Raw genomic sequence first — 23,317 nt, 5'->3', positions numbered from 1 at the left:
TATTTACCAAATACCAAACCCATCCTCGTCGTCATCTTCGATAATGCGCTGTTCTGCCTTTTTGACCGTCGTGTCGCGGAGGTATCTCTGTTGTGACCGCTTAAGCCTGAAAAGAAGAGCGTCTTCCATTCTCTGGTTCATCGAGAATTTCTTGATGAGCATCTCTGCCTCGTAGAAGTTCTTCCGTTGAACAAACTTCACACGACAGATATTGAGGTACCGGAGCAACAGACTTTCACGATATGCGGCCTCACTAGCAGAGGTGTTTTTGTATTCATTGACGGCTAGTTCGTGAATCTGGGGAAGATCCTTCACAAGCGATTCCAAGCTGGAGTATCGTAAACGAACTTTAATCATATCCTTCGACGGAGTCTTAAGCACACTCATCGCGCTCCTCCACAGCAGATCAAATATCTCATGCTGGAGCTCGAACTCTCTTTTGATGTTTTCTTCATCAACTCCCTTCTCCCAAAGCTTGGTCTGGATATCTCTGTATATGTTGGCAGTAGTCACCCCGGAAGCACGAAGAACTCCCGTCCAGTACTTTTGAGAATATCGCAGGTCCAGCTGGTACTTTTCGATCAGTTTCATGCAAATAAGCAAGCCTTTCGTAAACTGTCCGTTGTAGGTAAATGCAACAATGATTTTCTCTAGCAGACTGAAAGTTGGAAAAGATGCAGAACCGCTCTCAACGCTGCCGTTGACCTGGCCTCCTATTCCCCATACCTGGTCTATCAAAGACTGTAGGTATTCTATTTCGCCGGACCCTCCGAGACTAAGAATGATCGTTTCATAGAGGTCGATGTCTAGCTGAAGTCCAGAATTGTTGAGTTCTTGTAGCAGCTGCTGCACGCTGCTACTGTGGTGCGGATAAACGTAATTTTTGGGAAGTGGTTCCATTTCTGCCTCTTTATAATGGTATCGGTTGATGCGCCAGGCTTTCTCATCCGCATTCCCAAGGATCTTGAGTTTATTGATCCACAAAGATTTTGTAAGTTGTAGATTTTCGGCTCCCTTTAATATTTTTCCTTCGATCTCAGAGACTAGCTTAATGGCCGTAACGTATCGTAAATTGTGCGCGTGGAAATTAACCATGTTTTCGTAATCTATCGTGGCCAGTTCACAGCTTTCTTGAATTCTGCGGAAGATTTTTGAGATGGAAGAGTACATTTCTGCTTTTGTTTTCAAAACCCGGTCGAGATCCGCGTCCCTACTGATTCTCGAAATATACTGTAGCTCCAAAATATACCATTTGATGACTCTATCCATTAGGCTCGTCAGGCGTCTCACAATCAAGGACACTTCGAGAGGTGACAGCTCTTTGATCAATGAAGAAAAACTGCTGGTAGTCGATAATCTCTTCAAAAACTCGTATAGCTCTCTGTCTTTCGGAGAGCGCAGAAGGTGTCTCAAACGAGTGAGATCTTTCGTGTTTATTGCGTGTACACTTGGCTCTGCAGCCTGCGGTTCTGTTGACTCGTATGGCACTAAGGATGAATGCATGATCGACATCAGGTTACGGCCTGTGTGCTTGAACTTTGGAAAAATCTCGGTTTCCTGGGGTCGAAGTAACGTTAGATCAAGCCGATCCAAGTAGTTTTTCAGAACGCTCATATCATCATAGTTGACGACAGAAACCTTCCTATCCTCGCCCTTCCTGACCAATCGGAGAGCCCGCGAATAGCTGCGGACAATACCGAGTTTTCGAGGAAACATTGAGTTACTGAGAAACACTGAAAAATATTTGATATTTTTTGGACGAAATGCTCCATCAAAAAATTGCGTCGGTCGACGCGTCTATCTTTTATCTAGAAGTCGTCGAGAACGATACCGATGTTCTGTTCTTTGGCCTTCTCGATCACGTGGGCTCCGACCGAGACATCCATGATACACAGGCCCACAATTTTCGAAATGACAACTTTCGAAGCCGCCATTGCCTCCACTTGAGCCCTACCTTTTTCAGAATCCATGTAAAGCTCGGATATCTCAATTAGGGAAGATGCGCCGATATCGTTTTGGATGAACTCGCCCGCTTCTTCCAGGCAATGACTAATCGAGTCCACTAGAATCTTTACATCTGACGATAGGGAAGCCCTGAGCAGTTCTCCCTCGATCTCGATCATGTGCGGCTTGTAGGATCCAATAACTCCGATGAATACTTTTTCGACAGAGTTATTCACCACGTAGTCTTTGAGGATGGTGGGCTCTGTGCTTGGAACACACCCGAATATGCAAGACGCTTTTTCAAAATAGCTTCTTAGGTCCTTGCTACCAATTTTTGCTGCCTGGAATTTAATTGATGGGAATTCTGACTGGAACTCGCTAGCAATTGCCTCAGCTTTATCAACAGATCTGTTGACGAAAACCACGTTATTAAAACGTTGAGGGTACAAGATTAGAGCCAGTCTCGTGTGCCACTTTCCTTGGGCACCGACCCCGATGCAGATCAGTGTTTCCTTGAATTCACCAACAGACTCTATAGGGAAAGTTTTGACCAAAGCAAGGCTGGTGCAAAGAGCAGTTCTGAAAGCGGTCAAAGTAGCAGCATTGAGGATACCGGTGGGGAAGCCGACCTCTTTGTCCAATATAGTGGTCACTCCTGTAAAGCCTTGCTTGGAGCCTGTCAAAGCTTTCATTCCCACATTTTCGCCTGTCGAGGCCATAAACAGATGGGTGGCATATGGAGTGGTGGTAACTATTCGGGGAGGAATCAGAGAATGGTCTTTCTGGTAGTCTATTAGGGACTTTGCAAGCACGGACTGAAATTCCTGGAGTTGTGGGACCTTCAGGCCTTGCAACAGTTGTTTTATAAGCTTATCGCTGAGAATGATCATTTCGATAAAAAGCCACTAAAAACTCTTTTTCACCAAGATAAAATAATCGGGCTGAATTTTCCGGTTTCGCAAATGTCTGACTGCAGGTGAATGCGATGCGATTTCGTAACCTTTTGAAAAATACAACTTTTTGGCTCCTTCGTTGCTGCTGAAGACTGTGAGTGAGAGCCCTTCCAGCTTGCCAAATCTTGTGGTGTAGACAGGATCCGAATTGACTAGTCCAACGATCTGGTCTAATATGCCGAGTAGCTTTGAACCGAGTCCCATGCGTCGATAGTTCTTTACAATTTGTAGCTCATAGATGTACAGGACATGAATTTCATTGTCTTCGACTGCTTTGATGGAAACGAACCCCACAAACTCTGTGTCGTGATGAAGTAGCAGATACACCAAGCCAGGGTCACGCATCTCTTCCACCTTGTCCAATTTCCAGTCTTTTCCATAAACACGGTTCATTGTATCACCTAAATTCTTGTCAACAAGAGATAAACATTGGCGTCGTTGAATGTTCGTGAGATTATCAACTAGAATGGGAGAAACCTTGATTTCGATGGTCTTTAAGTCCTTCTCGACCGAAAGAGGCTCGTCAAAACATCTTTGTACGATTTTATACAGTGCGTCTCCCTCTATCTGTTCCTGATCTTCGGGCATTTCATGGAGTCTGGACTTAACAAACTGTACTATGCCGTAGATCCAGTCCATGCAAATCGCAGGTCTAAATTTTTCGTGGCCATACAAAATATACTTGATCTTTTTCTGACTCACCGTTATGTTTGATATCACCAAGATCGCCCGTCCCAACATCCTCAAGCTAGAGCCGTACCGTTGTGCAAGAGACGATTACAAGGTCGGTATTCTTTTGGATGCCAACGAGAATACTCACGGACCCTCTGTGCCGGACTTGACCGACAGCGAGACTGCTCTGGAACTGAACAGATATCCTGACCCACATCAGGAGCAACTGAAACAGCAGATTTGCGACTTCAGGAACTCTGAGGCCTCTTTGAATTCTGCCTCCGTTAAAATCCCTACTGTTGCTGGCCAGAAAGTGCCTTTGAATGTGTCCAATCTGTGTCTTGGTGTCGGCTCTGATGAATCCATCGATGCTCTTATCAGGTGTACAGTTGCACCAGGAAAAGAAAAAATGCTGATATGTCCGCCAACATACGGTATGTATAGTATCTGTGCTGTTGTGAATGATGTTGAGATTGTCAAGGTGCCTCTGGACTTGGAAACGTTCCAGATTCAGCCAGATCTCATTCTGGACCAGCTAGAAACAGAACCTTTGATCAAACTGGTCTACATCACATCTCCAGGCAACCCGACTGCCGTCCAGATAAAACCGACGCTACTCGAGGAACTGCTTGCCAAGGTGCAACAGTCCAAATGGAACGGACTGATCGTGGTGGACGAAGCTTACGTCGACTTCTGCGAGGTTGGCAGCTCTGTGTCTGTTCTCGTCAACAAATACCCTAATCTTGTTGTTCTCCAGACCCTGTCCAAGGCGTTTGGCCTGGCTGGTATACGTCTGGGTGTCTGTTTCTCGACCCCTGAGATTTCTTTGCTGCTCAACTCTATGAAGTACCCCTACAACATCAGCAATCTGACGAGCTCGGTTGCTCTGAGAGCAACTTCCAAAGACGCTCTAGCAAAGATGAGACAGAGAGTTGACCTTATCAAAGAGCAAAGACAGATTGTTGTTGACGAGCTCGCCAAGCTACCTGGAGTGGGAAGAAATATTGGAGGCCTGGACTCCAACTTTGTTCTTGTGGAAATCCTTAATAGAGAGGGCGAGCCGGACAACGAAATAGCGAACAAAGTCTATCTCACGCTTGCGGAGCAAAAAAACGTGGTGGTGAGATTTAGAGGCAAGGAGCTGGGCTGCAAGGGCTGCTTAAGAATCACCATCGGAACCAAGGAAGAGAACGAAACCTTGATCAGCCAACTGAGGCTGGTGTTGCAAGAAGTCAGAAAATAATACATTCACCAGTGGCATATATAAAGCTATATAAACCGTTACTGAAGAGCCTCTCTGGCAAAATTTGGTAGCACGAAGGCAGCCTTGTGGATGTCGCTGCTGTAGTACTTGTACAATTTTCTTTCAGTGTCCTCGTCGACGCTTCTCAATGGCTTCGTGACGTCAGCATTGGCGTCTTTGGAGCACACCATGAACCCAATCTGTCCCGATGGATAGGTTGGAATCGTGCAGTAAGCGTACTCGGCGACCGGAAACACATCCTTACACGTCTTCTTGAGGTCCTTGATAATGTTCAGGTGGAGCCAGATACTCTCTGCCTGGGTCGAAATGACACCCTTTTCTGTCAGCGCTTCCTTCAAAAGCTGGAAATATGGCTTTTGGAAAAGAGACTCGGCTGGTCCTTCAGGGTCGGAAGAGTCAGTGATGATCACATCGAAACAGTTCTTGTAGTTATCAAGGAATTTGAACCCGTCCCCAATGTGCACTCTGACCTTTGGATGAGAGTACGACTTGGACATCTCGGGAAGATACTTCTTGGAAACCGCAATGACGTCCTCGTCAATGTCACATAGAACCGCCTCCTCAACGCATTCGTGCTTAACAACTTCTCTCAAGACACCACCGTCTCCACCTCCAATGACAAGCACTTTCTTAGGGTTTGGGTGCGAGTTGAGTGCAAGGTGTGCAATCATCTCCTGGTAAGAAAACTCGTCTCTCTCGGTGGCTTGAATAGCACCGTCCAAGACCAAAACGTTACCATAGTTCGAAGACTCGAAAACCAGCACATCCTGGTACTTCGATCTTTGAGTGTAGAGGATTTTGTTCACCTTCAGCGACATAGCCTCACCAGGCCACATAGTGTCACTGACCTCGGCGAACCAGCCGTCTTTGATCATTGGGTGAGAGAGCTCAGACATGGTGAAAAAATTGAAAAATATTCAACGCGAGCTGATTTTTTATAGCCATAAGGAGGACTTTGCGAAATTCAGTATTGCAAGTCCTGAGGGAGACTAGAGCATGCAGTCTACCCAAGGAGGAGATCTGGGTGTTAGGAGACAAATTTGAGGTACTGCTGTGCCAGAATGTCGATCAATCAGATCATGGCCAAGCTAGTTACCCGGCCATGAACGAGCGCGGCAATCGCCTAGTAAATCCAAAACGAGGAATTTGTGAGTTTATCGGTCCGAGGTGTAACTGATAGGTATAGTCACGAATGACGACTGGCGATCAAGAACTGACTCGCACTGCGCCCTGCTTGAACAGTCTACTCTACTGCCAGTACCTCACGTATTCCAGCAAGTCTTTACGTTATTTAGCCCCGAACATTCCCCCGTCAAGTATTGTTATCTTTCGCGCAACCCTGTGGAACACTATGGAAGCAAGAAGTGCATAAATTTTGTCCTATCAAAATTTTTTCATCATTTTTTTTTCTTGTTGACAAGCTTCCACTGCTCATATGCCTAGGGAACTGGCCTTTAGATTCAACAGACCCGCCAAACCCAGATAAAAAGTAGACCTAGTATATTCATTGTTTGGGTTTCAATTCAATTTAACACCATGGCGCCATCAATTTATTCCGAGTTCATCAACCACGACCTTTCCGTTTCTTTGGACTCGACCAATGCCTTCGAGGGTCCAGAGAAGCTGCTTGAGATATGGTTTTGCGAGACTGAGACATCCGTTGGATCGGTGTTCCGCAACGGAACGCTTCGGGATCTTCCTTTGGAAGGAGTCGAAGAAATGCTGGATCTGGTCAATTGCAAGATCCTGTCCAAGATAGCAACCAAGGACATGGATGCGTATCTGTTGTCCGAGTCATCCTTGTTTGTTTTTCCTCATAAAATGATTTTGAAAACTTGCGGAACTACCACCACCCTGTTCTGCCTTTCCAAACTTTTGGAAATGGTGGTGGAATACTGCGGATATATCCATGATAATTTCAAGTCCATCTACAAAATCTTCTACTCGAGAAGAAGCTTCATGTTCCCGCACAAACAAAATGAGATCCACCGCAACTGGAACAATGAGCTGAAGTGGCTGAGCAAGTATTTTTCAGCCTCAAAAGCGAAATCTTACATTGTCGGCGATCTGTCCAAAGACCATTGGTATCTCTACTTGAACGGGGAGGCTGATGACAGCAGCTCCTTGCCAAAGGACAGGAAGGAGATAGGATATCCTCTTTCTCCATGCATCAGCAATGGTTCCGGTGCCTCCAATGACGAAACGTTTGAGCTGCTGATGACAGAGCTGGACCCTGTGTCCAGCGACATGTTCCAGCTGTCGAAGCACCAGAATGAGTGCCCCGAAATGGACCCTGTCACTCAGGATTACGGGCATTTGCTTGGTCAAAAAATGATGTCCCGTAGCGGACTGGATAAGATCTTCAGTGGTTATGCGCACATTAAACATGATGCGTATGCATTTACCCCATGCGGATTCTCGTCTAACAGCATTCTGGATAATAATTACTATTATACTCTCCACATTACCCCTGAATCCGGCTGGTCATATGCATCGTTCGAAACCAATTATCCAGGTAAAGCCAGATGCGAGCTGCTCAAAGAGGTGGTGCAGATCTTGCGTCCGGGCAAGTTCTGTGTGGTCTACGTTGAGGAGCAGGACGGCAATAAAAATGAAGGGGTGGCGTCTTTGAAAAGCGCCACCATTCCGGGCTACAAAAGAGTGGACAAGATCTTCTACGACCTCAAGTTCCACTACGGTCTACTATATTTGTACTTTGAAAAAATATAGAGCAAAAATGCAAGACACCTTGCACCTTAGTACTGAAAAAGCATTCCGGTGGGGAACATGAGGATCCTGGGAAAACAGAATACTCCTCGCACCAAAGTCGGTGTTTTTCCTCGCGTCTGAGCAATCAGAAACGAGTCGTGTACGGTACCAAAGTTGGCGTGTTTGCCATCGAATGGGCCGACATGGCCAAAGAGCCAGGGCGCCAGAGCGCAACTGGGACCACATCCGCACAGCTTCTTTACAGCATCACCTATCAAAAACATACAGCTTTGCACTTTATAACGCGCACTTCAACCCGCTGCCCACATAATCCTACATACGTCTGCATGCAGAGAGTAAAGCCATCAAGTGCATACGCATACTTAGATTAATTCTTTCAGCAGGAAAAATAAAATAGTAAAGGTAAAAACAATCCTTCTAAAGATTGAGTCAAGCCCCATGTCCTCTGAATCTCACAATAATCCCTCCTCCACCCCGACGAACAACCAGTCGTCTACAGGGCCACAACATTCAAACGTCATTCCGTCCATTTCCTCCTCAAACAATACACCCCAAACAGTGCCATCCCAGTACTCCCAGTACTCGGTCCCCCATTACCAGTACTCCCAGTACTCCGGATACGGCCAGCCCCAATCCCAGTCCACCAGGCCGTACGACTACTCAGTGGCCAACTCGGCATATTCTCAGCCCCAGTCGACTCCGTCCGCTGCAGCACAACAACAGTACGGCTTGCCATTGTATCCAACGACACAGTTCTCCTACTCCCACCACCCACAGGAGAATGACTACCACCAGCCTGGTCACCAGCAGACGCAGCAGGCCCAGCAGTACATGCAGCCATACTCTTCCACGTCCTACTCGAGCTACTACCCACAGCAAGGTTACCAGACACAACCCCAGGCCACGGGCACGGCTCAACAGGCTGGCTATGCCTCTTCCTACAGAAACTACCCTTCCTCGTCGTACCCGCTGTACGGTGCGTATCCGCGACCGGGGTCCACGTCCACCAGTCTGCCGCCTCCTCCAAGTACCGGAGTTAATCCGTCACCCAAGCCTAGTGTGACTTCCGGCGCGTCTTCTCACTCCAGGAACAGTTCTGTGAACTATCCGCCCGTGAGTCCTTCTGTGGGCCAGATCCAGCCTCCGGGCATCCGTCCGAAAATCACAACCACTATGTGGGAAGACGAAAAAACCTTGTGCTACCAGGTCGAAGCCAACGGTGTCAGTGTTGTCCGCCGGGCTGATAACAGCATGATAAACGGCACCAAACTGCTGAACGTCGCCAAGATGACCAGAGGAAGGAGAGACGGGATTCTCAAGTCGGAGAAGACTAGACACGTCGTCAAGATCGGTTCGATGCACTTGAAAGGGGTGTGGATTCCGTTCGACAGAGCCCTGGCCATGGCCGAGAGAGAAGGAATCATCGACCTGCTCTATCCGCTGTTTGTCAAGGACATAGAGAAAGTGATCCAACAGGGCACGCCAACCAGCCAAGTCGGACAACTATCGCTGTCGTCCAAGCCGTCAGTTTCATCGGGACCAGCAGCGTCCTCTGCCGCTTCTGGGCTTTCCGCTAACCAGTCTGGCTACTCTTACGCAACTACCTCCCAACAACCAGGATCCAACTACTACTACAATGGCTACTATGGCCAGCAACAGCCGCAATCATCATCCGTCGCCGCGCCGCAGTCCCAATACCAAACAGGGTACCAATACCCTGGGGCACCCTCAGGCCAGGGGTCTGATGAAAAATAATTGTGTGTGTACTTATTTCATTTTTGCCGTATCTAGCCTGGTATCTAGTATAGATTGTATTATCACCGTGGTTTGTCAATCTAGCCAAAGAGACTCTGCTGGTGGAGAAGGACGCAGTCGCCTCCTCTCTCCGGGTCGAGCCCAAACTTATAGAAGAACCCCTCGCTAGTGATCACCATGATGTGCACCAGTTTCTTGTTCACCAAGTCTTCGGACGTCTCAGGAATAGAGCTGGCATCATCTTTCAGGTACACGCTGGGAATCAAGTCGTCCCAGATCTTGCCCCCAACTCCAACAACGGTCTTGGTCTCCTTGGAAGCAGGCACTTTCAGCGACGCAAAATGCCGGTTCGGTTCCAGTATAGACGAGAACTTTGGAGGCAGGTACGTGCCCATCTTCTCCGCAGCCTTCCGACCTAGGCTCTGGGACGTGCGACGCAGCATTCGAGCAACGGATTTTCGAGAATTGTCCACAAGGGGCTCCTTCAGTTTGTCGGTGATCGACTCCGAGCTGTGGAAAGAGCCGGCAGAAGACGACGATCTCCCACGCTGTAGCGACACTGGCACGTGTGCATCGTCTTCAAGGTCGTCGTCTTCGTCTCCGTCCAAATCTTCCTCGTCTTCATTCAGCTCCTCGTCCTCGTCGGAACTCGTGTGCTGGTTGTGTGGATATATATCTGGCGAAGTCTCCAGAGGATTCGGAGCCTGGGCCTTTGTAAGTCTGGCCTTTTTGTTTGCTGACTTAATTGTATTGGCAGCCTCTTCCTCGCCTAGACGGAAAATATGAACGGTTTCTGTAGCTGAACTTGCAATCACAAATCTATTGTCAGGACTGAAAGCCAGCGAGTATATTTTTGTTGGATACGTTCCTCTTCGAAATTGATACAGTTTGATACCCGTGGCCACAGAAAACACCCTTATAATGGTGCCCTTGTCGCTCGCTGTGGCAAGGAGTAAGCCGTCTTTGCTCAGGGCCATTGCCGCTAAGGATGTTCTGTGTGCCTCAATGACGCTTGTTGGCTGCAGAGTCTTGGCATCGAAAATGATCACGTCTCCGTTCCTCACCGTTTGGCCGTTCGAATGTGAAGCCATATCTGTCTGCGGGTTAGGTGCCAGTTTCTGCGGAGATGGATAAGCAAGATAATTGTTGTCGCTCGAAGGAGATAATGCAATCAGGCCGTTCGGGTTGGGCGGCGTCTCAATGGTGTGGAGTAAGCGCATACTGTTGATATCGTAGATGTAGATGGTTTCTTCGAGCAAGACCACCAGACGTTCACGGTTGAGCTTCACGGCTAAAATGGCCCCGGGAAATGTCAGTTCGCAGATCGTTGTTTGCCTTTTGGTGTTAATGATCTTCAGTCTTCGGGGAGAGAGCGAGTGTTGTTCGCCCATTCCTACTATCGCGAGCAAGGAGGAACTGAAAAGCATCTCCACTATTCCAATACTACCGTCAGATTTGGAGTAACACTGTCCAAAGGGCTCGCAATTGTAGATTTTATAGCCGTTGGCGTATCCTACTGACACGCACGAGAAGTCCTGATTGAAATTGGCGAAGTTTATGTTGTCGTTTTTGCGCGGTTTATGCTGGGTCACGTAACTAGCTGCCACCTCGTGGGCTGCTGTGGCGGCTTCAAATGCAAGCGGGTTTGGAGAAGCCATCTTGAGCTGTTTCCTAAGCGATATGAACTGAAATCAAATGAGGTTGTCCAAATTGTACAGGGCAATTTGTGATAACAAATAAACTAAACGAGCCCTTGTAAAATGCGTTGTTCGCTAGAAGACGTTTATAATTTAGATGCTACAAATAATGGTGTAAGGGGGCAATATTTTTTTGATCAGCACCTTAAATGGAAATGGCAATATCTTTAGTCATCTTCTAGACTTTGATGTTCTGATATTCCATGAGCGGTCTCTTTGATCCACTTGGTCCTCTTGAGAGGCCCCAAAACCACGGACCCTCTCCCAAGTTTTTGGATCTAGTCAATGAGCTATTTGTGCCTCTAAATGATCCGGGACAAGGGCACCTTGCGAAGTATCAATCGAGAGTCACTATCGAGAAATTTCTTCGCAAATACAGGACAGTGGTGGGGAAAGACATCTATCCTGTTGCACGTCTCGTCTTAGCGGCCAAAGACAAAACCAGGGTCTATATGACAAAAGAGACAAGACTGGGCTTTATAATCTGTCGGATCATGCGAATTTCGAAGGAAAATGAAGATTATAAGAAGATTGTTGGCTGGAAGAAAATAGGATTTAACAAGCTTCAGTCTTCCCTTAAGTTTGCAGACTTGCTCAGCAACATTATCAGTAAACGTCGCATTGACAAGTTGACAGGACAATTGACCGTTGATGATGTGAACGCCTATCTTGATAAGCTGCACGAACTGGCTGATTCTGATACCAATAGCAAGTCAAAAGTTTTCGAGGAGATCCTGGACAAGATGAACAATATGGAGCTTCGATTTTTCTTTAGAATTGTTCTGAAAATCAACCCTATTCGCCGCGACAAACTCTTCATGTACTGTTGGCATCCAGACTCACTAGATGTTTTCGATCTCACCCACGATCTGAAGTTTGTATTTTGGGGCCTCACAGACCCCAGAATAAGGCTTGAATCTAAGGAAAAGCATTCAAGACCGATGTATCCTTTCACTCCTCAGAGAGCAAAACGGATTCATCTCGATTACGATTTGGTAGCACAGAAATTTTCAGGGCAATTTCTCATCGAAGAAAAGTACAATGGCGAAAGGATTCAATTACACGTCGAAAAAACTCAAAATGGATATGAATACAGGTTTTTCAGCAGAAACGCTATCGACTACACCTCTATTTATGGTAGATCATCTGATCCAAGCTCAATAGGATGCATCTCGCCATTTTTGAAAGACGCTATAATTGACGGTGTGCAAAACTGTATTCTTGATGGAGAGATGGTCAGTTATGATCCTGTGAAGAATATGACTCTTCCTTTCTCTACTCTCAAACCGACAGCTCTCAAAGATCTCAACTCCCAGAAAAAAGATGACCCCCGCCCAATGTATATGGTTTTTGATATTCTACACTTGAATGGATGTTCCTTAGAGGACTACAAGTTGGTGGATCGGAAAAAAGCTTTAGAGAGAGTTATCAAGACTGTTCGCCACCGTGTCGAGGTCGTTCCGTATGAGACTAAAAGTACGGGGCAAGATATTGAGAATAGTCTGAAATCAGCTATACGTAAAGATCTCGAAGGCTTGGTGTTAAAAGATCCAAATTCAAGATACGAGATCGGAAACTACACCACAGAGACCTGGATCAAGATTAAGCCCGAATATCTGCATGAGTTCGGTGAAAACCTTGATCTTGTCATCGTTGGACAGATACCAGCAGCAAAGACTACTTACATATGTGCATTACGCGACTCTGAAACTAGCAATAGCTTTACAACTCTCTGTGGAGTCTCCAACGGATTCTCTGTTGATGACTATCGCAAAATACAGCAGATGACGGCTGGGAAGTGGCATCATTGGGGTAAGGAACAACCAGCAAATGTTAAATTTGGAAAGAAGACACCTTCGATGTGGATTGACCCAAAAGAATCTGTGGTGATTGAAGTCAAGTCGAGTTCAATCAGCGTGCAAGCGGAAAACAACTATGCAACAGGGTCCACATTGTATGCCGCCTATTGTACCAAGATCAGAGAAGACAAAACGTGGGAGACGGCAGATACGTTGGAAACGTACCAAAATTCCAAACTAGAACGTGATTATGAGGCTAGTCACACTCTGGCCAAAAAAAGAAAACTGGCTAGCACCAAAAAGGACGACATCATTCAGCGAATCAATCGAGGCTACATAAGCAACGTGGATCCTTCCAATCGATTATTTGAGAATTACGTGTTTTGCATCATGACGGATTGCATGTTCAAAGGTAAACTTTGCACGATAAGCGAGTTGGCTCAAATTCTACAAAGTCATGGGGGAACTGTGGTAAGAAATCCCAATACGATACTGAGTCCTGAACAAAAATTGATCATATTGGCGGACAAGATCACAATGGACATCCTGGAGCTCCAACAAACCTATAATATTTTTAAGGCGAAATGGTGCGATGATTGTATCCTAATGAATCGTCTAGTCAATTTGGAGCCCTCGCATATCACTACTGCAGCCCCAGAGCTTTGGCAACATTCCAAGCGCAATGTTGATAGGTATGGTGATAGCCTGTGTGTTGATTTCACCGTGCAGAGTTTTACAGAACTCGTTGAAAGAAACTACGAGAAAGGTATAGATCTGATTCAGGATGACAGGCCAGAAACCAGTGAACTAATGCACCTTCTCGTTTTCCATGGTGTGCGCTTCTACTTACTATGGAGAAACGAAAATAGGTACAAGATGTACAGGAGTCTGGTAGTAGCTGGAGGAGGGGAGATTACTGACGATTGGAGAGACGCTGGATATATCGTGACAATAGACTCCCAAGAGGCTAAAGTCAGAGAACTGGAGAAGCAGTTGGCTGCACCAAAGGACTCTGGAGAGAGGACTCATCACATTGTTGATGCCTCTTTTGTATTTGAGTCCTTCAAGGAAGGAGTGTTAGTTAATCCTAAAAACTACAGAATTGGTGTCGGCCACTCCTCCCACCTCGACTAAATCAAAATAATTCAGCTTTTTGAATGATGATTGGAGAGAAACAAATGGTGAGAAAACACGCGCTTGCCAAAAGACTGTTACGTGGACAACTGAAGCGTGATATTTCGATCCTCCAGGTCTCCAACGTTGTTATAGATAAGAAGCAGCCTGACAATTCGCCGGTTTCCGACAATATCTCCGAGCTTTCCTCAGGTAACTACCAATTGTCTAGCGAGGCTGTATTTGATACGATAGGACAAGCTCAATCCACCCTTTCTCTTACTGTTCCACCTTCTGTGCCGGTCCATGTGAAGCGTGGGTCATTGATGGCACTATTTACGGCCACAGAGACGAAAGCTAGCATGAAAGATTTTGTTCAGTCTAGATTAGAAGTCCAAGAGCCATTAAAACGATTTGCCTATGGTGGGCACACATCTGTCTATCAAAAATTAATTTCTACCGTTCCTTTGACACTGTTGGTATCGGCTTACGACAGCACCTCGATAGTTCGCAAATCAAAAACTTCCAAGACCTTCTGTATTTTGTCACTTGATGGGTCTGTTGACTGGGCTCTCTTTAATCCTGACTCTGTTCAAGCATACGCTGGTAATTCTTTGACGATCACCAGTCGAAAGCTCCCTAGATCCGTGTCAAGAGCGGGGGTGCGAAAATTTGGTCTTCCCAAGAATTCCACCCCTGGTCTTGCGGGAAGATTATCATCTGGATACAAGCACGTCGCGGGACGTGGATATGTCTCCCTTGTTGGGGATGGCTCCATATTCAAGCTGAATCTGGATGAAGATGAAGAGATTCTTGTGAAAAAGGACAACTTGTTTGCGGCCTCCATAGCTCAAACACAAGACTTGGAGGATGGTTATTTTGTCTCTCAGACTTTAAATAAGCACCTGCAGCAACCTGAAAAAGATGTCAAAATGATTGACAAGCCTCAAGAGGAGAGCTTCTTCTTTAAGGTCAAAGAGTTCATCTCGTGGGGTTGGGATTACCTCCACCATAAACAGCAATCCCTATTTGATACCATTATTGGTAATGGAAGCTATATCAATGTTAGAGGCCCTCGCATCTTGCTGATTCAGTCCAACACGGGCGATGATCGATTTATAATTGGAAACCGAAGCTCAGTCTCAAGTGTGGAGAAGTATATTAAGACGGGTGGCTTTTCCCAGCCACCCAAATCCTCCGAAGACTATCTGAGCTATGCCACGGTCAAAAATGGACGCGTGGAGTTCCGGAATACTCCGAACTTCGACGAGACGGTAGCCAAAATCGAGTTGAAGGGACAAGACAAGGCTGTGTAATTTGTAGATAAAGGCAAAAGAAAAAATAAAAGCATCAAATTAAAGGTCAAGACTGATGTCAGGATTAGAGAGTAAGTGTGTTGCCGAACAGTCCTGCTAACAACCAGAATCGCTTTTTCAGCTGAAATTCACTGCAAAGCAGCTGACCAGACAGTCCATCAAGACCGGCAAAGAAGAGCAAGCAGAGAAGAATAAAGTCAAGAAAGCTCTGATACAGGGAAATAACGACATTGCTCAGATATATGCTCAAAATGCTATTCGCAAAGGCCAGGAGCGTTTGAACCTGCTGAGACTAGCCTCGCGCATAGACGCTGTTGCTTCGCGAATTCAAACTGCTGTTACCATGAGATCCGTTACGAACAATATGGCACATGTCGTAAGAGGCATGGACAAAGCAATGGAGACCATGAATTTAGAGAAGATTACAATGGTTATGGACAAATTCGAAGAACAGTTTGAGGACCTGGAAAGTAGTACAAACTACTACGAAACTGTGTCTAACGACATGAATGCTGTGAGCCAGCCACAGGATCAGGTGGATCAGTTGATGAGCCAAATCGCAGATGAGGCAGGACTGGAGTTGAAGCACAAGATTGGTGACACCGTCGTGGATGCGACGCCCTCGCTTCCAACCACAGAGGCCCCTAATGAAGAAGACAAATTATCTGAAAGACTCCGCGCGCTTAGAAATTGAGACGGCTGCTTCTCCATCTCCAGTATCTCCTTCTTATACTATCCTTTTCCTCCAACAAGGCATAAATACCGGCTGCCTGGTCAAACAGCTTTTGCCTTTCGAAAATTTCCGCAAGCAGCTCGAATGCGTATTGTGAGTGAATCGAATTGAGATTAGAGTATTTTGTTGCGAGTGGTTGCAAGTTGGTGACATCCATATCTAGCTGGGTGTATATTCCCTTCAGATAATTCCACGATGACGGGTTGGTAGGTGCAATATCAATTTTAGATGTAACGTACTCAATTTCTGTCTGGATATCGTCACTCGTGAGTGACTTTCTATCGCCCAAGAGCACAAAAAATCGATGATTCCATGCGGAATTATTTCTTACGTCTTCTTCCAACATTTTCTCTGTATATTTGAGCTCGTTCGTATCTCTGAACAAACCGAATCTTTCCACAAGCCATCTGCGGTAAGACCATACATGGTAATTCTTTGAGTCCTGATCCAGCATCTGCTCTAGGATTGGGTACTCCTGCTTCAAATCGAAATCGCCATTACGCTTTAGTATTAGCTCAATAATTAGCGATCGATAATGCCAGATTTGGTAGTTCTTGGGATTATGCAGAGCAATCTGCCCACACCATTCAAGCTCCTTGGCAAGGGAATAATTTTCAAGGCCCTTGACGATTGAAAGTCTGTACGACCAGATCGTATAATGTGCAGCCACCTTCTCAATCACCCTTTCGGTGATCTCCAAAGCCCTCTCCGAATGCTCGTTGTTGCGCATCAGAGCTTTAGCTATGCCAATGAGCTGTCTGAATTCATCGGAGTAAAGTATCTGGCACAGCGGAGAGGGCTCGAGAGGCTCCTCGACGATGATGTCTGAATAATCGTACATGTTTCAGATTTATCCCAAAAAAAAAAGCTAAATAAAATAAATCATGAGCTCCAGACGACGTTCGAGCGTTTTGCGCCGGATGTCTGTCGGCTCTGAAATAGACAGTGTTTGCTTAGAAGTGCCTGAAATAAATGACAATGTAAACACTAAGGTTTCGGTTTCTGATTTCACTCCTTTGAAGGTCTTGGGCCAGGGAGCATATGGCAAAGTTCTTCTAGTGAAAAATAGACACACAGGCCGTCTATTCGCGCAAAAGGAGCTGAAAAAAGCCTCAATCATGGTGAACTCGAAGACTTACGAACGCACATTTTCAGAAAGAACGATTCTCGCTTCCATCTCGTCACACCAAAACATCGTCAAACTGTTCTATGCTCTTCATGACGATCAAAAATTGTACTTGATTTTGGAATACATCCCTGGAGGAGAGCTTTTCCAGCACTTAGCTCAGCGCAGATTTCTCGATGAGAAAAGTGCATCGTTCTATGTGGCACAGATGGCTCTGGCTCTTAGACATCTTCATGAGATGGGGGCCGTTTATAGGGATTTGAAACCTGAAAACTGTCTATTGGATAAAGACGGCTACTTGGTGTTGACCGATTTTGGGTTAGCAAAGCAGCCGCTTGACAAAAGCTCAGAGAATTGGTGCAATTCAATCATTGGGACTCCAGAGTACTGCTCTCCGGAGGTTGTGAGAGGAGACGAGTACGGAGTAAAGACAGACTGGTGGTCACTGGGCTGTGTGATGTTTGACCTACTTACCGGTTCACCCCCATTTACTGGAAATAATCACAAGACCATTATTGACCGGATCCTGAGACAGAAACCCAAATATCCGTTTTATCTTACCTCGGATGCCAAAGACCTTCTGGCCAAACTTCTCAACAAGAATCCGCAAAAAAGGCTTGATGTAGACTTGGAATGGCCCAAGTTCACAAATCATCGGTTTTTCCGCTACTTTAAATGGCAAGATCTTTGCGACAGGAAAGTTCCTGCCCCCATAATTCCAACTATTACAGATCCTGAGAAAGCCGAGAACTTTAATGCCATGTTTACGAGCCAGACATTCACAATGTCTGAAACTCAACCAATCAGCATTCCCGCCACGCTAGATGAGCCTGACCATTTCAAAGGCTTTTCGTACACTGCAAGCGATAATTTATTTCAGCATTATTTAAGCAATCATAACTCATAGACGATGCAGTCGACTCCTGCTTGTTTTATGGCCTGTTCTGTCAGGCTCCACGGAACACCAAAAATTCCAGCATTGATTTTGGGCATGGCCAGTGTATACTTCTGATTGGTTTCATCCAGTTGGCGTTTCAGGTCATTCAAAGCCAGCCTCGTGTATTCAGCAATTTCCTCAGACGACTCTTGACCCATTGTGCTTGTAAACAAGCAGACAACAGAAAGCTTTTCTCCTGTTCCAGGCACAAATCCCTTGTCGTGGTGGCCCACAGGAATAACTAATGCAGTACCCAGCAGATTTTCTGGCTCGGCCTGATATTGGAGACAGTGCTGATTGTACACTTTGTAAGTGGAGGCGAATTGACGTTTGAACTCGGCTGCAATTCCCCCGCCCCATACACCGAGGCAATTGCAAGCGTGGGCAAGAAAGACTGGCTCGCTGGTAGGAACAGAGGCTAACTTGAATAGGTTGCCTTTTATGTATTTTATAGACATGATAGATTATTCAGAATTATTTTTTTGATTGCATGAATTTAGATATCAATAGAGAATTGAACCTGATAAACAAGGAACTGCGAAAAGAGTATCGTTCCACCAGAAACCGCATCCAGTCCATTCTATATGACTCGCAGTTTGTAATAAAGGTTGCAAACGTGTATCGTTTCCCAGTGGTAGCGAACGAAAGATGTGGATCATGGTACGTCCCTCCAGAGAAGCTAGTCGAGACGTGCTACTTCAAGTCGACAGACGGTCATATCAATAACTGGGATTTTAGCACACGACGATTGAATTTTCACATCCTACCATTGATAGCACAACATAAAGGTGTACTGATTATAGATTCTACCAGACGGGGCAAGAAAATCCCAGACTCTTTGAGCAAAACAATCCCTATTTGGTGTGCCGTATTGAACGCAATAAGAGACGGATCTAGTAACGCAGAGCTTTCTACACCTCTCAAATCTATTGCACGCTCGGAACATTTGCGTATATGCGAGAAGCTGCCACTGCTAGTTGAAAAAGCACGACGATTGGACATCATCAGCCAACAGCAGCTTAAGAGGCTTTTCGACAAGCCTTTGAAACCTGTCTGGATTACTCCTCGCTCCAAGCTTCCTTTGGAATCGCAGAGTTCCGACCAACTACCTTACATTCCCATTTACCTAGTGACAGCCAGTTTTCAGTGCCAGGATGGTACTCTATCCATGGACACTTTCCTGTATGTTCAGGGCGCCGCAGACGACCATGAACTCTGGTCGAACGGATTGACACCAAAGCTTCTGTGGAGTCATTTGGACTATTTCAGTGATAGAGAGCGAACCGACGAGGAGCTCAAGGAGTTTATCCTGTCCATCAGATCGAAACAAGCCAGTTCGTCGCAAGTATTCTCAAACCTTCTCGAAGTAAGACCCAGACTGTTCAAAGCAAAGCTCACAACACAGTGCATTCAGTCGTTGCCGGATTACGATCTCGTTGTGGTGTTGGACGAAAAGGTGAAAATTGTGTCACGTGAGAAGAACGAAAAGCCAATACTTTTACATTTACCCCTGACTTCTGGCTCAAAGAAATCAGGAAAAGAGCTACGAAACAAGTTACCGGCCGTTATGAAGGTAATAGTGCCTGCCTACATCGCAAAGAAGAGTATACTGGTTCTATGCGGAACCGGATGCGATCTTTCTGTCGGTGTGATTTTGTGCCTGCTATCCGCTGAGACTCAACATATTGACAAGTCTGTGATCAGAAAGCACCTCATAGAGCTCATTGCCTTAGACAAAGAGGTCAACCCTAGCCGGGCTACCTTGAACTCTGTAAATACATATTTAATGTCGTGATCCATTAGAGTCTATTATTAATACTGAGCGGATTCCTCGTTGTAAGACTCGTCCCGTGGACCCAGCTCCGAGTCATCGTCGCGGCCTTCCATATAGAAGCTCGCTTGAGGATGATAACTATAGTACTCCGGGTAGTTATAGTATACTTGTTGTTGCGACCTGGCCGGCTGCTGCAAATACACAAATTGCTGTGCAGCGGGTGAAGTAGGCTCGTGATACAACGTTTTGCGGGAGCTGGAGGAGTTATGTCTTGCTGGACCTGCACTGGGAGGTCGCGGGTACGAAAAGGCGTACTGCTGTTGATACATTGGCGATGGTTGCTGGTAGAAGGGGTGGTATTGGACTGGCGGTTGTGGAGGATAGTGGTCTGAGTGGTTGAAGTAATTGATTGAATTATTGGACGACGACCTGGAAAAGTTGTTGTGAACACGATATCTGTTTGCGGATGAGTTGGACTTCCGCGAGGACTTTGGGGCGGCTTTTGGAATGCTTTCAGATGAGGAGTTGGAAATGGCGCATTCCGGCAGCGAGTTGTTGAGTTTGAGCGTTTCCTCCGAGAGCTTTAGCGCTTCAGCCTTGCTGGTAATGATTTCAACATTCGAATCATTGGAATGAGAACTCGAGTCATCCATAGTCTCGCCAGCTTCGTTAAGAGTCTCTTCAATCACAGGAGATACAATGGCATGTTTTTCCTCATACATCTTGGAGGATATGCCTATACTTTTCAATGCAGGAACTTTGCGTAATGTTTCATCATCTGTAGCGGATACCTCTTCAGATGATTCTCTGAAACTCTCTCTAGAGTCATTGCGGTCCTTCTTCCTATTCCTATTCCTGTTTTTCTTAGACTTTGGAGGATTGGCACATCGATCCTTCCCGTAAGCAATTTTGAAAGGTTTGTATCTGTTTTCAAAACATGCGTGTACAGCATCGCGCCCTTCACCGTTGAAATCCTCAACAGCATTAATCGAGGAGACGATGTTGAGGAAGTTCACAAATGCACATTGTCCATCCCTGAAGAAGTTGATCTGCTCGATCTCTCCAAATATCGAGAAATCGCGTCGAAGAGTGTCCATGTCGGGTATTTTCGGGCGGTCTTCTTCCTGTGTTTCTTCAGAAACAGGTTCTGTCCCAATGTAAAGATTTCTTGAAGCTGAATGCTTTTCGATGGCTTCCAGCACACGCGAACTCACGGGCCCCGGGTGTTTTCCCCAATCTACCTTGACCCTTCTGCCGTGAATCATCACTTTCTCTTTCGTGCCGGTAGCAAAGAATTGCGCGGCACAGCCGGAGTCTATAAAGGTTAGAAAGCAGATATGTCTGTCGGGTATCAACTTTATAGATTCCAGTAGGCCTCCTCTGACGGTGTTGCATATCTCCTCTGCAGTAGTTTTTGGGTGAATATTGCCGAGATAAATAGTTCGGTTTCCGAAGTTGGATTGTCTGAAGTGTGTGTTGGATTGTATCGACGAAGCTTCAGCAGAGTCGCCGGCAGGAAGCGAAAAATTAGTGACAGAGCCGTTGCTGTAAAGCGTCAGATCAGTCAGATCCGGCAGCGACTGTTGAGAATACACCATGCCGTTGTATGAGTCGACGAAGTCTCCTTGTGGCGGGTATGATGAACGGAGAACGGGCGTGGGCATCGACTGTACGTAGTGAGCGCCATAAACCGTGTTTTCAGTAGCCTGGCGACTAGAAGGCTTGTGGAGTGCGGCACTGGCATTCTGGGGAGACGAGAACGACGTCGAGGGAGTGGAGTAAAAATCGGAGTATTGATTGTCCTCACAGTCGTACTCAATATTGGCTGTTCCGTTGGATTGGGGAGCGGTGGCATTCTTTTCTTTACTATAGAAAACCTTGGCTGTGGAGAGGATGGATTCGCTCAAGGATAGCTGTTCAACGCACTTGATTGCCGTGGAGATTGATGTGAAGTGAACGAAAGCCGCGTTTTTGTTCGGAATGTACTTGATGTGCTCTATAGGGCCCATCACTTCGAGCTCTTGACAAACTAGCCTCAATGGAAGCCCCGAAGGGATGTTGCTCAGACACACTGCCCTGGTCGCGCCGTCGTTCTCTATGGCCCATTGGACCACAGGCAGCAAGGGCACGTTTTTCGCTGGAAGCAGCTCCATTTCAGGAGACTCCAGCACACTGCGGAGCTCGTCCAGTATGGTTCTGAGCTTGGAGTAGCACTTGAATGCGGTTTCATTTTTCACAAACGAGAGGATGATTGCTTTGTTGTTGTTGGAGTGAGGCGTCAGCTCGAAAGAGCAATTTTCTATGGGGCCGTACTCAATGAGATCCAGAAAATCGCTGAGCCCGATGTCCGGCCTTAGGTTAATAAACCTCAGCGAGCGCGTTTCGAACTCGTCGTGTTCCTGTTCAGACGATTCCGATGACTCTGTTGTTTTTGGAGCTCTCGCGACCTGTGTCAGCTTGGACTTGAGCTGCTTCGAAAATGAGGTTCGGCGAAACCCTGTTCTGTGGGGAGTTTGGTGGTGCGCGTTGTTTTCAGCAGGGGTGCTGGACTGGGGATTTCTTGCGGGTCCACGTTCCCCATACGCTGACTGAGGAGGTGCCTGACTGTGGGCCATGGGCGACTGGATAAACGGAGAGCTCACTAAAAGCTGTCTCGGTAGCATTCCCTTTGCGTAGTTCACGTCGAAGGGCGTGGTGGGCGACATGGGCACCTGCTGAGTCATCGGAACGTTGATGATTTGGGCGCCATTGGGGAGTTGGTGGGTGTAGGACGCGTATGGGGGAGCAAAAACCGGCGGGGGCGGTCCGTGCGCTTGAGATTGCCCTGTGACAAGCGTCAGCGATGGGTTTTTGGACAACTGTCGAGGGTGCGGCTGTTTTTGCGTTTGGTCTTGTAACATAGATGTTGTACCTCAAGGGCTCAATAGAACGTGTCAGAACACACCGAATCCACCTCTTCGCTGTTGGTTGTAATTAGTCTGTCTTTAGGGAACGTTTGAGCACCAGAAGTAGCAACCTTCGCTTAGAGAGTAGATGAAAGCCTTAGACTAGAAAATTATGACCAGCACAATCAAATTTAGGCCTAAGGTAAATTGAAACCTGGAACACGAATAAGGAAATTTCAATGCACCGATCAGCCACCAACCCGGCAGGGATTTTTTTTGCCCTATTTAAGTGAAAACCAGATTGGAGCGGGGAGCAACACGAGACGCCTGAGTAGCAAGCAGGTGCCCTATACCGAAAACAATGCCGAAATTGGAGTGCCCATATGCGGTCCCAAAAAGGACGTCTGTCTTATCCCTTGCCACTAGTCACCGTGTGCCACCTTGCATGGCGTGGATCTCATGATGCACTATAAGGAGCGTGCGGCTTTTGAAATTGTCGCGACACTATAATTAGAACGTGCTCCGTGGCATTGTATGGGCTGTCATGTCAAATTAGTGTCCTAAGACCACCAGGTACGCCACCAGGTACCACAATCCAGAGCACCGAGAGGGGATGACA

The 23,317-nt window shown here is 46.5% G+C and overlaps 15 protein-coding genes across 15 annotated transcripts; 8 read left to right on the top strand and 7 right to left on the bottom strand.

The window, feature by feature from the left end:
• Positions 1-3: 3 nt before the first annotated feature.
• On the bottom strand, positions 4-1,716 carry KL928_003293 (uncharacterized protein; the record flags this gene model as incomplete). Its single annotated transcript, XM_043203864.1, has 1 exon — positions 4-1,716. One exon carries the CDS (start codon positions 1,714-1,716, stop codon positions 4-6), a length of 1,713 nt encoding a protein of 570 aa, XP_043059546.1.
• Positions 1,717-1,808: 92 nt separating this feature from the next.
• KL928_003292 (uncharacterized protein) lies at positions 1,809-2,834 on the bottom strand (the record flags this gene model as incomplete). The annotated part of the gene is made up of 1 exon (XM_043203863.1): positions 1,809-2,834. One exon carries the CDS (start codon positions 2,832-2,834, stop codon positions 1,809-1,811), a length of 1,026 nt encoding a protein of 341 aa, XP_043059545.1.
• Positions 2,835-2,849: 15 nt separating this feature from the next.
• KL928_003291 (uncharacterized protein) lies at positions 2,850-3,536 on the bottom strand (the record flags this gene model as incomplete). The annotated part of the gene is made up of 1 exon (XM_043203862.1): positions 2,850-3,536. One exon carries the CDS (start codon positions 3,534-3,536, stop codon positions 2,850-2,852), a length of 687 nt encoding a protein of 228 aa, XP_043059544.1.
• Positions 3,537-3,603: 67 nt separating this feature from the next.
• KL928_003290 (uncharacterized protein) lies at positions 3,604-4,812 on the top strand (the record flags this gene model as incomplete). The annotated part of the gene is made up of 1 exon (XM_043203861.1): positions 3,604-4,812. One exon carries the CDS (start codon positions 3,604-3,606, stop codon positions 4,810-4,812), a length of 1,209 nt encoding a protein of 402 aa, XP_043059543.1.
• A 38-nt stretch (positions 4,813-4,850) lies between these two features.
• On the bottom strand, positions 4,851-5,729 carry KL928_003289 (uncharacterized protein; the record flags this gene model as incomplete). Its single annotated transcript, XM_043203859.1, has 1 exon — positions 4,851-5,729. The coding sequence occupies one exon, from the start codon at positions 5,727-5,729 to the stop codon at positions 4,851-4,853; it is 879 nt and encodes a 292-aa protein (XP_043059542.1).
• Positions 5,730-6,369: 640 nt separating this feature from the next.
• KL928_003288 (uncharacterized protein) lies at positions 6,370-7,563 on the top strand (the record flags this gene model as incomplete). Its single annotated transcript, XM_043203858.1, has 1 exon — positions 6,370-7,563. One exon carries the CDS (start codon positions 6,370-6,372, stop codon positions 7,561-7,563), a length of 1,194 nt encoding a protein of 397 aa, XP_043059541.1.
• A 438-nt stretch (positions 7,564-8,001) lies between these two features.
• KL928_003287 (uncharacterized protein) lies at positions 8,002-9,318 on the top strand (the record flags this gene model as incomplete). Its single annotated transcript, XM_043203857.1, has 1 exon — positions 8,002-9,318. The coding sequence occupies one exon, from the start codon at positions 8,002-8,004 to the stop codon at positions 9,316-9,318; it is 1,317 nt and encodes a 438-aa protein (XP_043059540.1).
• Positions 9,319-9,398: 80 nt separating this feature from the next.
• KL928_003286 (uncharacterized protein) lies at positions 9,399-10,976 on the bottom strand (the record flags this gene model as incomplete). The annotated part of the gene is made up of 1 exon (XM_043203856.1): positions 9,399-10,976. One exon carries the CDS (start codon positions 10,974-10,976, stop codon positions 9,399-9,401), a length of 1,578 nt encoding a protein of 525 aa, XP_043059539.1.
• Positions 10,977-11,218: 242 nt separating this feature from the next.
• On the top strand, positions 11,219-13,948 carry KL928_003285 (uncharacterized protein; the record flags this gene model as incomplete). Its single annotated transcript, XM_043203855.1, has 1 exon — positions 11,219-13,948. The coding sequence occupies one exon, from the start codon at positions 11,219-11,221 to the stop codon at positions 13,946-13,948; it is 2,730 nt and encodes a 909-aa protein (XP_043059538.1).
• Positions 13,949-13,992: 44 nt separating this feature from the next.
• On the top strand, positions 13,993-15,243 carry KL928_003284 (uncharacterized protein; the record flags this gene model as incomplete). Its single annotated transcript, XM_043203854.1, has 1 exon — positions 13,993-15,243. The coding sequence occupies one exon, from the start codon at positions 13,993-13,995 to the stop codon at positions 15,241-15,243; it is 1,251 nt and encodes a 416-aa protein (XP_043059537.1).
• Positions 15,244-15,298: 55 nt separating this feature from the next.
• Positions 15,299-15,937, top strand: KL928_003283 (uncharacterized protein; the record flags this gene model as incomplete). The annotated part of the gene is made up of 2 exons (XM_043203853.1): positions 15,299-15,322; positions 15,398-15,937. The coding sequence occupies 2 exons, from the start codon at positions 15,299-15,301 to the stop codon at positions 15,935-15,937; spliced, it is 564 nt and encodes a 187-aa protein (XP_043059536.1).
• A 366-nt stretch (positions 15,938-16,303) lies between these two features.
• Positions 16,304-16,817, bottom strand: KL928_003282 (uncharacterized protein; the record flags this gene model as incomplete). Its single annotated transcript, XM_043203852.1, has 2 exons — positions 16,304-16,327; positions 16,401-16,817. The coding sequence occupies 2 exons, from the start codon at positions 16,815-16,817 to the stop codon at positions 16,304-16,306; spliced, it is 441 nt and encodes a 146-aa protein (XP_043059535.1).
• Positions 16,818-16,860: 43 nt separating this feature from the next.
• On the top strand, positions 16,861-18,009 carry KL928_003281 (uncharacterized protein; the record flags this gene model as incomplete). The annotated part of the gene is made up of 1 exon (XM_043203851.1): positions 16,861-18,009. One exon carries the CDS (start codon positions 16,861-16,863, stop codon positions 18,007-18,009), a length of 1,149 nt encoding a protein of 382 aa, XP_043059534.1.
• A 520-nt stretch (positions 18,010-18,529) lies between these two features.
• Positions 18,530-19,834, top strand: KL928_003280 (uncharacterized protein; the record flags this gene model as incomplete). Its single annotated transcript, XM_043203850.1, has 1 exon — positions 18,530-19,834. The coding sequence occupies one exon, from the start codon at positions 18,530-18,532 to the stop codon at positions 19,832-19,834; it is 1,305 nt and encodes a 434-aa protein (XP_043059533.1).
• Positions 19,835-19,851: 17 nt separating this feature from the next.
• On the bottom strand, positions 19,852-22,713 carry KL928_003279 (uncharacterized protein; the record flags this gene model as incomplete). Its single annotated transcript, XM_043203848.1, has 1 exon — positions 19,852-22,713. The coding sequence occupies one exon, from the start codon at positions 22,711-22,713 to the stop codon at positions 19,852-19,854; it is 2,862 nt and encodes a 953-aa protein (XP_043059532.1).
• Positions 22,714-23,317: the final 604 nt, after the last annotated feature.

Source organism: Ogataea angusta (genome assembly GCF_019207475.1).
Source record: "Ogataea angusta isolate 61-244 chromosome Unknown 61-244_NODE_6_length_652341_cov_89.526226, whole genome shotgun sequence".
NCBI classification, from domain to species: Eukaryota; Fungi; Ascomycota; class Pichiomycetes; order Pichiales; family Pichiaceae; genus Ogataea; species Ogataea angusta.
This window is presented reverse-complemented; position numbering and strand designations above follow the sequence as displayed.